Source organism: Canis lupus, chromosome 30, assembly GCF_048164855.1.
Source record: "Canis lupus baileyi chromosome 30, mCanLup2.hap1, whole genome shotgun sequence".
Classification (NCBI taxonomy): Eukaryota; Metazoa; Chordata; class Mammalia; order Carnivora; family Canidae; genus Canis; species Canis lupus.
Window position 1 is genome coordinate 15,561,706 of NC_132867.1, and position 15,107 is coordinate 15,576,812.

Here is a 15,107-nt window from a genome sequence, read left to right on the forward strand (position 1 = left end):
GCTCATGGTTTCCATTGCTCTGCCAGAATGACCTCAAAAATACTACTTTGGGCTAAGTGGTGGAGGCTTTGTTGTGGGTTTAACAGTCCAGCTCAGTAGATGATGTTAATGTATAGCCAGAAAGCCACTATCCAAGGGGGTAGAACAGATGTTTTACTTTCATTTTCAAATGATTCTTAATAGAGTCCTAGTGGGATGTAGCAGGTAAGTTTGGATGGAAGGAAAGAACAAGGAAAAAGACTGGACAGTGTGGGTAAAAGGGAGCCACTGTAGTGAGGTGAGTGGGGCAGGCAGAATGAGGATACTAGTCAACTGGAAGTGAAGAGGGATCTAAAGTAATTGGAAGTGAGGAAACAGCTGATAATCAAATCCTCACTTTCAATTAGTAGAACTTCATGGACTGTATCATGAACTGAATTTTTATTTTCCCCAAATTTGTATGCTCAAGACCTATTCCCTGGCACCTCAGAATGACTATATTTGGAGATAGGGACTTTAAAGAGGTAATTATGTTAAAATGGGGCTGTTAGGGTAGGTCCTAACCCAATTCTACTGTTGTCCTTAGAAAATGAGATGTCCTTAGAAGATGAGATTTGGACACATAAAGGGAGACACTAGGGGTGTACATGGACAGAGGGATGACTAAGTGAAGAGGAGCGATGAGTGGCCATCTGTAAGCCAATGAGAGAGGCCTGGAACAGATTCTCCCCTCATGACCCTCAGAGGAAACAAAACCCACAGGAGCCCTGATCTTGGACTTCCAACATCCAGAGTTGTGAGACAATACATTTCTGTTTTTTAGGCCACCCAGCCTGTTGTATTTTGTTATGGAAGCCCTAGCAAACTACTGCAGGTGAGGTGAAAACTTCTAAAGCTCATCACAGGGGAGAAAGTAGACACAGCCAGCTGTGCTGACAAATGGCTCTCTCTATGTATAAAAGAATCACTTTGTCTACCTCTAGAGACAGCTTAAAAATCTCTTCTATTTTTATTAATCAAATCTTAATGTAGGACATTTTTGTTCTCTGCTAAGAAGCTAATTATGAATGTCTTGTTTCTAAAAGTTCACCTAAATCCTTAACAGTAGAAAGGAAGAGAAATGGATCAGTTTGGTAATGCTAAATTTGGAAACTTAGATGTGTAGAGTATGGAGTTAATTTCATTAGAAAAAAACCCACAATCTTCAGGGATAATGAAGCCATTTGTCTCCAAGTAAGGCAAGGAAAGATTAAAGAGATGTGTCTCATTAAATTGATTTTTAACAAATCCGGTGCATTGGTAGTCAAAGTAGTGACTTGATACTCTTCCTGTAGGATATAATATCCAAATTTCCAAAGAAAGGGAGGCTACACTTGTGTCATTCTCCCTGTCATTTGTCCCCTGAATTTTCTATATACTGTATGGACACTGTTCTTTTCAAGTTTAGCCCACCTATTTGGCACCACCTTTTTTTTTTTTTTTCTATTTGCTTGCAATACAACTTGATTATATATTCATATTCTATAAAATGGGAAAGCTAGAATGAATTAGTGCTTTGGAGAAAATTTTCAAGGCTAAAATTATTTAACTCTTTCAAACAATTAAGCATAATGAAATGAGCAAATTATTAGTTCATCTCTCCTGATTTGAGGTGCTCTGAAAATGAAAATTAAATTCAAAAGAAAAATGTAGTTTGGAGAATGAGCAGAAAATTTGGGGAAGTGGCATGTCAATTTTGGGGTGAATTTCTGGTGGCTGTGACAGAGAAATATAGGCATTTCTTGTGGGAATGTGGGCACCAATTAGAAGCAAGAACAGTACAGGGCAGTGGCAGCCTTTCTGTTCACCATCTTTTCACAACATGTGGTATGGCTAAGTTTCCTGTACATATTCAACTGGATGCAATATGTACAAATAGATCCCAAATTACCATCTTCTCAATATCCACCCTGTTGCTCCCTTTGTTGAAGCCACCGCTATCTCTTTTCTTAGTTTCTGTAAGAGCCCCCTAACTGATCTCTTCTCTATTTTCTAAGTCCTTTCAGTGTATTTGAAAAACAAAAGACTGAATAAATCCACTAAAATGTAACCCAGATTCTTTTTTTCTCGAATTTTTTTCAATACTAGCCCAAATCCTTATAATGACCTGGAAGCACTCTGTGATCCTACTCTTTGTGAACGAACACTCTTTCCCTGTGCATTCTGTTCCTCTGTTTTCTCAAACACACTAGGGGCACTCTGGTCTCAAGGATTTGGGGCTTGCCCTCCCTTCTTCCTGGAATATAATTTCATCAGGCAAACTCATGGCCAGCTTCTTCAGTTCCTTCAGGTCCTTTTTCAAATGTCCCATTCAGCACTTATCATTACCTAGCACTCTGTATATTTAACATACTTAGCTTGCTTTTTGTATGTTATCCCCACTAAGTCAATTCTTTGAGGACAGGGATCTTTGTTTTATTCACCACTGTATTCCCAGCATATGGTCTATACTGTCTACAGTAAGCACTCAATAGATAAATTTATTGTATTGAAGAATGAATGAATGAATGAATGACCTTCTAAGTCTTTTGAAAAGGTTAATAAAAAAATTTCTAGATTGGGTAACTAAAAATTCTTGATGCTCAGGCACATTCTGTATTAAGTAATCAAAATATTTGAAGATGGAATCCAATCATTAGTATTTCTTTTTTTTTATAATAAATTTTTTATTGGTGTTCAATTTACCAACATACAGAATAACACCCAGTGCTCATCCCGTCAAGTGCCCCCCTCAGTGCCCGTCACCCATTCACCCCCACCCCCTGCCCTCCTCCCTTTCCACCACCCCTAGTTCGTTTCCCAGAGTTAGGAGTCTTTATGTTCTGTCTCCCTTTCTGATATTTCCTACCCATTTCTTTTCCCTTCCCTTATATTCCCTTAAAGTTATTCCATGGTTCAAATGTGCAACCTAGGCTGAGATGTGAACACCATTTCCAAACTTTAAAGTGCTTACAAAACTTCCAGGTATCTTGTTACAATATATATTCTGATTTAAGGCCAGGAAGTCAGCACTTGTAACAGCTCCTAAAATGTCAGAACTGCTGGTCCGTATGACTACACAGAGCAGCAAGCACTTAGAATCATGTTCAACTTGACTTTGGGCCCTACAATACCTTTTAACACGATCTATGCTCTGTTTCCTCCTGACTTGTTTTGTTTTAGTTTTGGATCATAATTTATTTTAACTATTTCTCAGAAAATAAATGTGGCATAAATGCTAAATACATTAATAAGAGAACTTTTGGGGAGATTTCTTTTTTGGGTGTGGAGGGGAATAACAACCATTATTGACAGCCATCATTTTTTAAATGGAAACTGTGAATTTAAAATATTACCTACATTGTGTATCACATATCTTATTTGGGGCCACTTGGTTTGAAAAGCCAGAACATTTGACTGGATTCATCTAAATTAAAGTCTGAAATCACACACCAGATGAAGAAACAAAAAGAAGTAATGGGGGGAAATCCACAAGTTTAAGAAGAAGGAAAGCTATCCCCATAATCTTTTTTTTTTAAGATTTTATTTAAATAAATAAATAAAATCTTATTTATTTATTCATGAGAGACACACAGAGAGAGAAGCAGAGACACAGGCAGAGGGAGAAGCAGGCTCCTCACAAGGAGCTTGTTGTGGGACTCGGTCCTGGATCCTGGGATCACGCCCTGAGCTGAAGGCAGCCGCTCAACCACTAAGCCACCCAGGCATCCCTCCTCTATAATCTTGAATCAAAAAAAATTTTCTTCTTCTTCTTTCCTTTTTTTTTTTTTTTTTTTACTAGCTATGATACCTTGAGCAAAATATTTCACATCTATAGGACTGTTTTCTTTCAAGTAAATTGCAGGGAGAAGGTCATAAACCCTGAGTGTTAGTGTCTTGTAACTTGTTAGTGTCTGGCCTTAAGTAAGCACCTATGTATGTAAACATCTCTTCCCTTTTCTTACACCTGGTTAGGTAAGAGTTAAAATGTATCTCAGCAGTCTTGATAGGAAAAGCAATGAAGAAAGCTCTTTAATGCCACAACTATGTGTCATCCTTGTCTAGGAGCATAAATTTGCACAGCGGGCAGTGCAGTGAAAACAGCTCATAATCAACTCATCACCTCTCATCATTGCGAGGATCAAATGCAAATGGGAAAGAATGCCACTTCAGTCATTGCTAGTGAAAATTAGCATCTGTGACACTAATGGTGTCTCATTTAGCATGTATTTTAGATTTAAAAAATAAAAGAAAAAAAAATGCTATTTCCAGAACAGAACTGCCATTATTCCAGTGTTTCCCTTTAAAATAACAGTGGTGTTTGAATCTCCTTTACTTTAAAAAAAAAAAAATCCTGTTAAAATTTATTAACACAGATCATTAATCCCAGCCGAATAAAGGCCAAGTTGTTCTAATTACAGTTCCAAAGTTTCATTTATCTATTCCTTTTTTTATTTTTGAAGTTTCTACCATATTCCCTGAGCTGGAACAAAGGTCTATGGTTATGTAATGGTGGGCATCTCTAGAGATTCTTATATAACATTTGTTATATTGCAGTCCTTAAAATAAAACTTAAAAATGAATTACAGTTGCATTTATATACATACATACAAACTTTTGGATGTACACACTAACAGATTTAGTGCCAAGAAAAATGAAAGTACACTGTGCTAATGAGTGTCCATACTTGAACCAGGATACATAGAGTAGACACAAGGAACTCCATTCACTTTATAAATATTTATCAGGGGCCTACTACATTGAAGGTGGTATGCTAGATGCAGGAGGGAGATATATGGTTATACTTAATAATCTCAATATTAGGTCATGATTTTTTTGACAATTTGAACATTTTAAAAGCTGTTTTTGTTTTATAGTTCTGAGTATTTACACTGAAGTGGACACCTGGAGGGATTTTGTTGGTGGAATTCTTGTACCTAATCAGAGACAAGAATAGAGGACTTCTAAATTCCTTTCCAACCTAAGGAGGCTCTTAAACATATGCTCTCCCTGGTTTCCATAAAATGTATTTGGTAGGGCAGCCTCGGTGGCTCAGCGGTTTAGAGCCGCCTTCAGCCCAGGGCATGATCCTGGAGACCCAGGATCCAGTCCAACATCAGGCTCCCTGCATGGAGCCTGCTTCTCCCTCTGCCTGTGTCTCTGCCTCACATGAATGAATAAATAAAATCTTAAAAAAAATGTATTTGGTAATTAAGACAGAAGTAGGAGTAATATCTACACTATAGTCCCTATGCTAGTAATGACAGCATTAATAATGAAGACCAGGAGTACTGGAAATTGACATATGTATGTCACATCACACAGTTTTATTTTTCATCTGACTGTGTATCTTTGCTCAAGTTAATTAACCTCTATGCCTTCCCATCTATGTAGCTAAATAAGAGCGATTCACAGAGTTGTTAGAAATATTGAATAAATTAGTGTACAAAAAGCTCACAATTAAAAAAAATAAAAAAATTAAAAACCAAAAAACAAAAAGCTCACAATTAATAGAGAAAATAAAATAAAACATTTCAGTTAGAAAAAGTCACAGAAAATTATGTCCTATAATTTAAGCATTTATAGAATGTAATGAGGTCATATCTTTTCAAATCTGAATCCTAGATATGCCTAAAATTTTAAAAAATCACTATCAGTAGTGGGTACTAGTGATGAGGAGGCAGAGACAAACTTCAAAAAGCAAAGTACAGAACCTTGCGTGTATGTCAAGTAAAGCTATTTTTCAATGATTAATCTAAATGTAGAGTCCTTAGCCACTATTCATCAAATTTCTTTATTAATTTGGAATTTACTTATATACACCACAGAGAGTCCTGAGACACAAATTAAACTTGTTGGAACTTATTAACATTCCGGTATACATAATGGGTTTCTTTTGTAGTAACTTTCCAAGGCTTTCCTAGTTTCTCTTATACATTTTTGGTCTTACTCCCTTAACTTACACTATGAATCCCATATAACAAATATGAGTAAAAATATGAGTCCTATTTATGAGCTATCTGAAGGAAAGATCCCATACCAAAAATGGAGAAATAGGTATAAAGAGTGAAAAAGATGACATGTTCATGATACAATTAAAGATGGTAAAACTGTATTTTAACATGTGTTTTCATTATTTTTTTTGAGTCACAGACATGCTATTGATAAGTCTTGTGACTTTAAGAGAATAATCATTTTGTATGTAGACTCATAATATCTATTGTTATATTTTATATCCATGAATGTTTTGAACTTTCTCACAATTATAGGACCTACTTAAAAATACTGATAACAAAGTCCTTCTCCATTGGTTTCCTTTCCAAATGAACAGTTCCATATTTTTTAACTGAGGTGATATTAGGTATACTATGCATTCACCATTTGAATTGGGTACTAGGTCACCTAAACTATAACACACAAGAGTTAACATAAACTAGATAATTCAGTAATAGGTCCCTCATTTTTTTTTTTAAGTTTTACTTATTTATTCATGAGAGACACAGATAGAGAGAGGCAGAGACATAGGCAGAAGGAGAAGCAGGCTCCATGCAAGATGCCGATGTGGGACTCAATCCTGTGATTACAGGATCATGCCCTGGGCCAAAGGCAGGTGCTCAACTACTGAGCCACAAGGGGATTTCTCTTCTTTGTTTTAAATACTGCCTTCGTCTCTTTGATGATAACAGTGTGGCTGAACTATTCTTTTTATTGCTAGAGAATTCTCGTTTAGTTTTAAAAACCTTTACGATCTCCCTAAAACCTAGTATTGTCAACTCAACATTAGTTACATTTTAATTGAGTAAATTCTATATAAAATTAATCTTAAACATAAAAATGATGCTTTTAGAATTTTTTTTCTGTTTGGGAAACGTTGCTATGAATTTTTATTATATTAGGGGAAAAGACAGAAATCATGATACATTATCCAGCTGTATTTTTAACTAAGTGGCTGCCTAAGTTTTTAAAGATCAGAAATCATTTATTTTTTACTTTCCTTCAAACAGGTTGTATAGTAACTTGCAAAGACTTATAAAATATTGACCATTGTTCAATGCCACATCAATTCAGGAGTTCACAATCAATTCCCAAATTCTTTCTCTCCAAATGGGTACCAAGCAAATAAAGACCAATAATAGATAATAAGTCAGTCCTCTGAAAAGACGCCTGACCTCAGCTATAGTTTATTCCAAGTAGATCAAAAATATTATTTATCTAGGGAACTCAAGAAATGTACAAGTATTGGAGAAAAGCTTTGAACCCAGTATTTCATAGTTTCTTTCACTTTATTAATGAAACTAATTTAGAGTTCTACAGTAGAATCTGAATTTTGTTATCTCATGCTGTACTTTTTAAAAAAGTGGCAATTATTGTTAAGACAAAAATAGCCTAACATTCTAAATAGAACCAATTTGGCAAATCTATCAATATACGGGGTTTTGATACTTCCTAAAATATAATCCAATCCTCTCTCTAGTGAAGTGTTAGTTCAAGCGAGAGTTAGGAAAAATAATCTTTTCAACAAGCTATCATATTTTAATACAAAAAATGAAAAAAGCAAATATTTAGTATAAACATCTCTATTTTACAATTTCCTCATAATTAAACGTATTATGAGAGCTGAACACATGACGGATAAAATGCATTCAGTCAAATAGACATTGACAACTTTATCGTCATTAAAAACGTTCAAGAATGTTTCATAATATCAATCTTTAAAATAGAGACCACCAAATTGATTTCCGTGAAGTTGGATCTGAGCTCAAACTTCAGTTACAAATGTAAATGATCAAATATACACTATATGGTAAAATTACAGAGAAAATAATTGTCTAGATATTATTTAACACCTACGTTTGCAATTCAACATTTTTCAGACTTGCCATGAGGCATTCGGCCCTAGAGTTGAATTGATTTATGACTGACAAGAGAAGAACAGTGCGTGTGTGTATGTGTTTATCCTATTAAATGATTTGGTTTTGTTTGTGTATAAAATTACCTTACCTTTGGTTTTTGATGTTTTTCCTTCTCTGAAACATTGGATGGTTTTCTCTTCAGCATTTTGAACTCAGACTGCTCCAAGCAAGTGCACTTTCTGTTACAGAAACAACTGAAGGCTGTCAGCACTGTGTCTGTCTGTGATGTACAGCAGATAAGTTTGAGCCCAGTGACCTGCCACTTCCTCCTTTGGTCGGGATATGGCTTCACATCTACATGGGTAAAGTTTTTTTTTTTTTTCTTTTCTTTTTTTTTTTTTTTTTTTAAATGGTAATTCTTTGGTAACTCCTGTTCTGTATCTGCTATCTTCTATGAGGTAGATTCCTAAATCTCACACTTGGACATGCCTGTAGTTATCATTAGTGCCATAAGGATTCAAATAAGGATTTTTTTTTTTTAGTATAACACACTGATAGAGGGAGGAAAATATCTGAGCCAATAAATGAAATAAAACTTGAGATGTGGGTATTTTAATATTAAAAAAATGAAGAGAATACTCAGGGTAGTCAGTTTCATACTTCTAAGTAAACTTTATGAGATGAAATAAACTAGACTTTATACAATACTAATCTTACTTTTTTAAAAAAAGATTTTATTTATTTATTTGACAGAGAGAGCACAAGCAGGGGGAGAGGGAGAAGCAGGCCCCTGATAAACAGGGAGCCCGATGTGGGGCTTAATCCCAGGACTCTGGGATCATGACCTGAGCTGAAGCCTTAACTGACTAAGTCACCCAGGCACCCCAATAAACTAGACTTTATACAATATTAATCTTACTTAAAGCATGTATGCAATGTACTTAAAAAACAGTATGAATGAAATTCATATAAATAGGAATATGACTTCAGGATTCAATGATTGCGCATATTGTTACTTTTTAAAACATTACTATGTTGTCAAGACCTGATTAATATGAAAATCAATGAAACAGAACCCTGCCTTAACTAGATGTCTTTTCTGCTACAGACTGCAATGCTGTCTACTGATAATTGCTAGTCTAGCGATGATCCAATGGATCAATGGTACCTTCAAAGGAAGCATCCAGTCTCTATTTAATAGGCCTGGAATAGAGCTAATATGGCTTAGAGAGAGACTTTTCTCATCAAACTAAAGGGTTTAGCATTTTTATTATAATGTCAAAACTGAGATACCCAGAAAGTAAAAGCAAAAAGTTCAAGCTTTCTTGTTAATTAGGGATTTACCAAAGGAAGACATGCGGAATGTCTGAAAGTCCAGTTCTATTAAAACAGGCTTGTTAGAAAATCAACCTAGATTTCCATTTATCAAATCCCTGGGTTGAAAAGCAGTGGCACCATATTCTTAATGAGCAACTTCTCTAGATAAAAACCAAGCTGACTTTATTTCTCAGTCTTCCCTCATACCTGTGAGCTGCCCCTTCCTGAGGCCCAGTTCTAAGTGTTCAAATTTCACTAATCATTTAATGAATATTAAATTACATGCTATGTGCTGTTTGACAGTATATCATGCCTCTTGACCAACTTAAAAATTGTTTATGTCCTATAATAGAATTAAAGACATACTCTTAAGATTCTGGTTAATATGCTGCTTCTCCTAGATATTAAGAGCAATTATATTTTTAGGAATTATCAGACTGGTATTTTCAAAATAACACTGAGGGCTCTGAGGTTGGGTAATTCCCTAGAGGCCTGACTTAGGTTTAGGCAGTGACCTAAGTATATTTTTGTTTCATTTTTTCAGGAATTGAAAGTCATGAAAAAATATATTTCTTCTGAAACATTTACACCCTCAGTGCCTCCCTTTCTTTACCTGTGAATAGAAATTTAATTCAATTCCGGAGTTTGATCAACAACATAAGAATGATAGTACCTGCACTTACTATAGTAATAGAGTTCTGGTGAGAATAAAAGGAAATATCAATAAAAAGCATACTTATTATATGACTTAGCATTTAAATAATGTTTAATGACAAGAAATGTTTGTTGATCTTAAAGAAGTATGAAATTTCAAATAGGTTGGGGTGGTGTTTGCTATAAATTATGTTTCTACAATGATATAAAAGAATAGAGAACATTCACATTCATGGTGACACATGTGGACTAGACCATCTGCAGTTTTAAGAAGTGTTACACTCTAGCAATTTGCATAAAATCTCAATTTATGATCTCTAGGCACTCTACCATCATTAACACTAAGAAATATTTTAAAATTGCAGTAAAATTGGAATCTTTTCCTTCAGAACTACAGATGGGAAAAGCAATTTTCTAACCTTCTCTACTACCCAGGAAAAATATTTTCTGGAGATATTAAAAGACATGTGAAGTCCTATCACAATCTATGTTAAATGACTTGGTCTTCAAAAAAATCTTAGGTGGTAAGGTAGCAGCAAGTGTTTTTTCTTTTGCTTCTGTTTTTTTAATCAATTATCTACTGTGTTATGGAATCTTAGGGCCACTAGGATATTTAATGAGTAATCAAAATGACCCAGCAAATTCAAAAGTCAAAGGTAGGACAAGAATGGGATAAAGAGTTAGTATTGAACACACCTAACTCCCTATCATGATTAAACCACTAACCCACATGTTGCTTAAGACATGTTCTGAAGCAGGGAAATTGCAAAACAACAGTCTGTGTGCTTTGTTTTCACAAATTACCTTAATGGTCTTAGAACCTGGGCAGGGTGAAACTTGGGACTTTGTGGCTTATATTTAGGTCACTATTTCTGCGTCACAGAGAGTGAGTCAAATTTTTAAAGAAACTGCAATCAAATAGCTTTTGGGGTATATTTTAGGAGAAAATGAAGTAAGCATTAAAGAGTTGTCTTAACGATTCAACAAATATTTATTAGTGGACTGCTAATACATGAATTATCAATTTCAAATCAGAAAAGTATAGGTGAAAGATTCTGATTTCTTTATTGCCTGAGGACCTCCATTTTTCTTTGCTTCCTGGCAAAGTCCTCAGGTTGAGGACTGATACTACAATTTTTTTGATTAATCGTAGTATATACTTCAGACACTTACATTTGTTCAATAGAAGGGGGTGTTTTTAAATCCAATCTTTTAAAATGGGACCATAATCCCCACACCACCTTAATGGGTACACCTCAAATACCTGGACTTTGTCACAGCAAATCTAATGCTTCTGTGTATTATTGGGGTGACTATGACCAAAAGCTGTTTTAGTAACTATGACTTAAAATACTCCTGACTATACCTCAAATGCATTGTTGGAGAAGGACAACAGAGAAATATCTTCTGAGAACTTGAAAAATAAGAGACATAAGATTGTCATTGTGAAGTACAACTCTGAAATTAACATTTAATGTAAGATAGATTATCTTATAGAAAAAATGGATTGCATTTCATCTGCATCTACAGAATTTTGTCACTTGTGATAAAGAAAAGAAAGAGTCAATCATAAAAACAAGTTAAACTTGATAGTTTGGTTTTTCTTTCTGGCTCCTCAAGCAGGTTTCTCTCTATAGAATAGAGAAGGGAAATTTATAGAAAGAAACCCAGTGGGGCTGCTGTGTTCTTGTCTGTTTATGGTTGCTGGAAGTGGAGACTATCCTACAAATCCTAACTCTACTCAGGATTTCTTGAAGCAAATACAAATATCGATCTGATGAAGTTCTTGCAGTTCTTTCCTCAATAATTCTGTTGGTAGTTTCAAAGTCATTTTGGCCATATAAAACATATTGAGTGTTGTACTCCCCAGATATTTAGCTTATTCTTGCAATATAATGGATAAAACACCTCCTCCTTGTTTAGACTTGGGTGTTTACAGAGAAATGGTGGTATGGATATCCCCCAGACCTACAGTGGGGATGAAGGTGGTGGGGATGGGGAGAGGAATGGTGATTCTCTGTAAATCTCTTCCATTTCTTCACTCTCTGAGGTCATTTATCCATTCCATCTCTGGAGTCCCTATTTACTAACCCTTTTCTGTAAGGGACCCACCCCCTTCCCTAAGCTCTTGAAATCTCTCCTAATGTCTTATTAATTAAAAATCCTTACAGTGACTTTTCTGCTTTGCCCAGGGATCTGCTTTACGGAATGAAGAAAAGTTGTTGAGGAGGTAACTGGGAAAAGAGAAAGTTCTGGTCCTACTAACAGGAGCTGTTAAGATGATGGGAGGTATAGAGGTTTGTTTTTCCCAATGAGGCCTGAAATTAAGCATACATATCACAAGGATTATATTCTTCCAGGAACTCATATCAAGTCTTTATTAGAAATTAATTTTTCACCTATTAATTTCTCCTTGTGATATGATGCTTTACCTGAGTTTTGTAACAGAGTTCTCATACATTTATTAACAGTGATAGGGTGAAGACCAAACCAATTAGGAAGGTGAGAAGAAATCTTACTCATTTTGCTTCACATAGAGAAAGGAGTGTAACAGATGCAAATATTTGGTAGAGCTTCAGTGAACTTCGAGTATCTTAATTCTCTTACAAGATAATCCATCATATGGAGATGGATGCATCAAGCAAGTTTAGTTGAATTTCAGTAAACAATATATTTGTCTAACTGCTTCTCTTTATTTTGATTTTAAGCTCAGTGAGTAACGTTCTAATGATGATTTGGTTCCTTGGGTAGGTCTGTCTACAAGAGGCAAATGCATTGTTCAAGTGGACATCAAGTACCTGAAAATCTACACTTGTATTTCTTACTATAAATTAATGAATTGCCATGGTGCTTAATTGGAGTATGTCCCAAGAAAGGATCCACTCTTGATATCCTCAAAACTATCCTTCTGAGAGAGAAGGGCTGCTGGTCAGGCCCTAGATACCTTAGGAAGCCTCTTGAGAGAGAGTCTTGTGGCCTGTGATACTATTTCATATTTTAAATTTCCCAAAAGATAATCAAGAAAATTATCTCATTATCTTAATTGTAGAATAAATAGAGAATTGAGATAAATAAAAAGGACGAGTGGTCTAAGATAAATGGGGAACCTAAAGAATCATACAGTAAGAAACTGCCTTGAAAGAGACAAAGAATGTCTTAGATCATATCTTTGCCTGGTGAGATGTTGGAAAACAATATAAGAGAATACTTAGTAAACAAAAATTAGGTGTACCAGTTCCAAAGTGACAAAAATAATTAGGGGAACTAAATTCAAAATAAGTGCAAATTATTCAGATTATTCAATAAATTATAAATATATACTTTCTAGGTGGTTGCCACAAGTAATAAAATAAAGTTTTATTTATTTATGATTCAGAATTACAATATTAATGAAGTAATCTTATTCTCAAAGTTGGTAATACTAATGAGTATCAATTTTGAGTGCTTATTATACACTTAGCATTATGCTTAGTCCTTTACCCATAATTCCCATGTAATCCTTAGAAAATCTCCATGAGCTGCTCTAATGTTACCATCCTCAATAATAAGGTGAAGTTAGGTAAAGTGTTCTAGTTTGCACAGGTAGGAAGTGATAGAATTCACTCAATACATTCAATACAAAGCCTCAGCTCATAATCATCATTCTCTATCATAGTTATACCTTGGTGTATTTAAAGACCTGCTGTAAAAGAGAAGTGATTTATTTGGGGATTAGGTTCTAAATGGTAAAGGCTGAAAGAAGAGTAATGCTTAGCTACTAGTTGGAGACAGTGTTTAAACATTATGTGTGTAAAAGAATTTGAAACCTTAAAGAGGGTTCTAGATGCAAAACATCTAGATGCAAAACATCTAGAACCCTCTTTAAGACTCAGAACCACAGGGGCATCTGATACCACTTCATTTCCCTGTTTAACCCAAGCTACCTGTTGTGACTCTAAGAAGAGTTAAGAGCCCCTCAATGCTATCTTTAATAATAATCTCATGCTTATAAAAATCAGAGTAGGAGCGCAAATTCGACTTGTCCAGATTTTGTCAAATTCCCTAGGTTCCGTAGTGCCCTGATGATGGCTTTTGATAAAGTATTATTTTTTTAAAGATTTTATTTATTTATCATGGAGACACAGAGAGAGAGAGAGACAGAGACACAGGCAGAGGGAGAAGCAGGCTCCATGCAGGAAGCCTGATTTGGGACTCGATTCTAAATTAGGCTGATGAGTTTTTGATGTTTAAATATAGATCATACTTGTAACTTCAATGCTTAAATATTTCGGGTTTATTCTTTCCTCTGTTCCAAGGTGGTCTGGTTATTCTCTAAGTATACAAGGCTGAAGCTGAAATGGAACTTCTCAATCCTCTCTTGATTTGGATACTCTGTAGCCTGAGTCTCACATCTTTAATGTCTATGTCTCATCTGCAGAGATACACTTCCTAAGTGGAAGTGTTCTAGATCCTTCACATGTGAATGCTATTTTGACTGGAAATAGAATTCTAGCCTCATTTTTTTCCTTAGAATTAATAAGGTCTCTCTCTTATTCTTTAAATTCTACAGTTGTTATTGAGAAGTGTAATGCCATTGTGATTCTTGGTTTATTGTATAGAAACTCTTTGTCTTCCTCTACATTTCACATTTATCCTTCATATGTCCTAAAATCTCATATTATGTGCCTTGATATGGCTTATTTTTACATTCTCTGTACATTTATTCAGTAGCTTTTTCAAAAAGGAAACATGCAACTTTCTGGTCTGTGTTTCTTTAATAAATTCTTCATCTCTTTTTTTCTGTTCTTTCTGGAAATCTAATCAGTCCATTTTAGACATCCTGGATGGATACTCTCATTGTTTTATACTTCTCTGTTTTCTATTTCTTTTTCATTTTCGTGTTGTTGTTGTTTTTTGTTTGTTTGTTTGTTTTTTACTTTCTAGGAAATTCCATTACTTTTTCTACTAAGGAACTAATAATCATTTTTAATTATAATATTTTATTTTGCAAAAGTTCTGATTCCTTTTTCACAACATTCTGTAGTTTTATTTTTAATAAAGCAGTAAAAATGAAATCAACTGTCATTAAAAATATGGGAAATCTTAAAAATAATAATTAATAAAACTATTAAGTGAAAAGAAACATTCCAAAAAGAATTACATGTAGCATGATGCTCTTAAAAAACAAACAAAGACCCCAAAAACAAAAACAAAAAGCACATATACACAGTTTGAAAAAGGAAAGAGTAAAGAACACAGCATTTAGTATAATGATTCACTCAGGGGAGGGGATGCAGCATTGATAGA

The 15,107-nt window shown here is 34.7% G+C and overlaps 1 protein-coding gene and 1 long non-coding RNA gene across 9 annotated transcripts in view; one reads left to right on the forward strand and one right to left on the reverse strand.

The window, feature by feature from the left end:
- SAMSN1 (SAM domain, SH3 domain and nuclear localization signals 1) overlaps positions 1 to 15,107 on the reverse strand; it is a 137,772-nt gene that overhangs the window by 39,689 nt on the left and 82,976 nt on the right. The window contains exon 1 of one of the 4 annotated variants that reach the window (XM_072806564.1): positions 7,999 to 8,181. The exons of the other annotated variants lie outside the window; for them this stretch is intronic. Coding sequence (XP_072662665.1) covers positions 7,999 to 8,055 — 57 coding nt within the window. The 5' untranslated portion in view covers positions 8,056 to 8,181. Of the gene's footprint in view, positions 1 to 7,998; positions 8,182 to 15,107 lie in introns of those variants that run through there. 4 annotated transcript variants of the gene reach the window in all.
- LOC140621476 (uncharacterized) overlaps positions 8,029 to 15,107 on the forward strand; it is a 160,800-nt gene continuing 153,721 nt past the window's right edge. For all 5 annotated transcript variants that reach the window (XR_012021191.1, XR_012021189.1, XR_012021187.1 and 2 more), the window contains exon 1: positions 8,029 to 8,212. This is a non-coding gene — a long non-coding RNA (uncharacterized lncRNA). The remainder of the gene's footprint in view (positions 8,213 to 15,107) is intronic.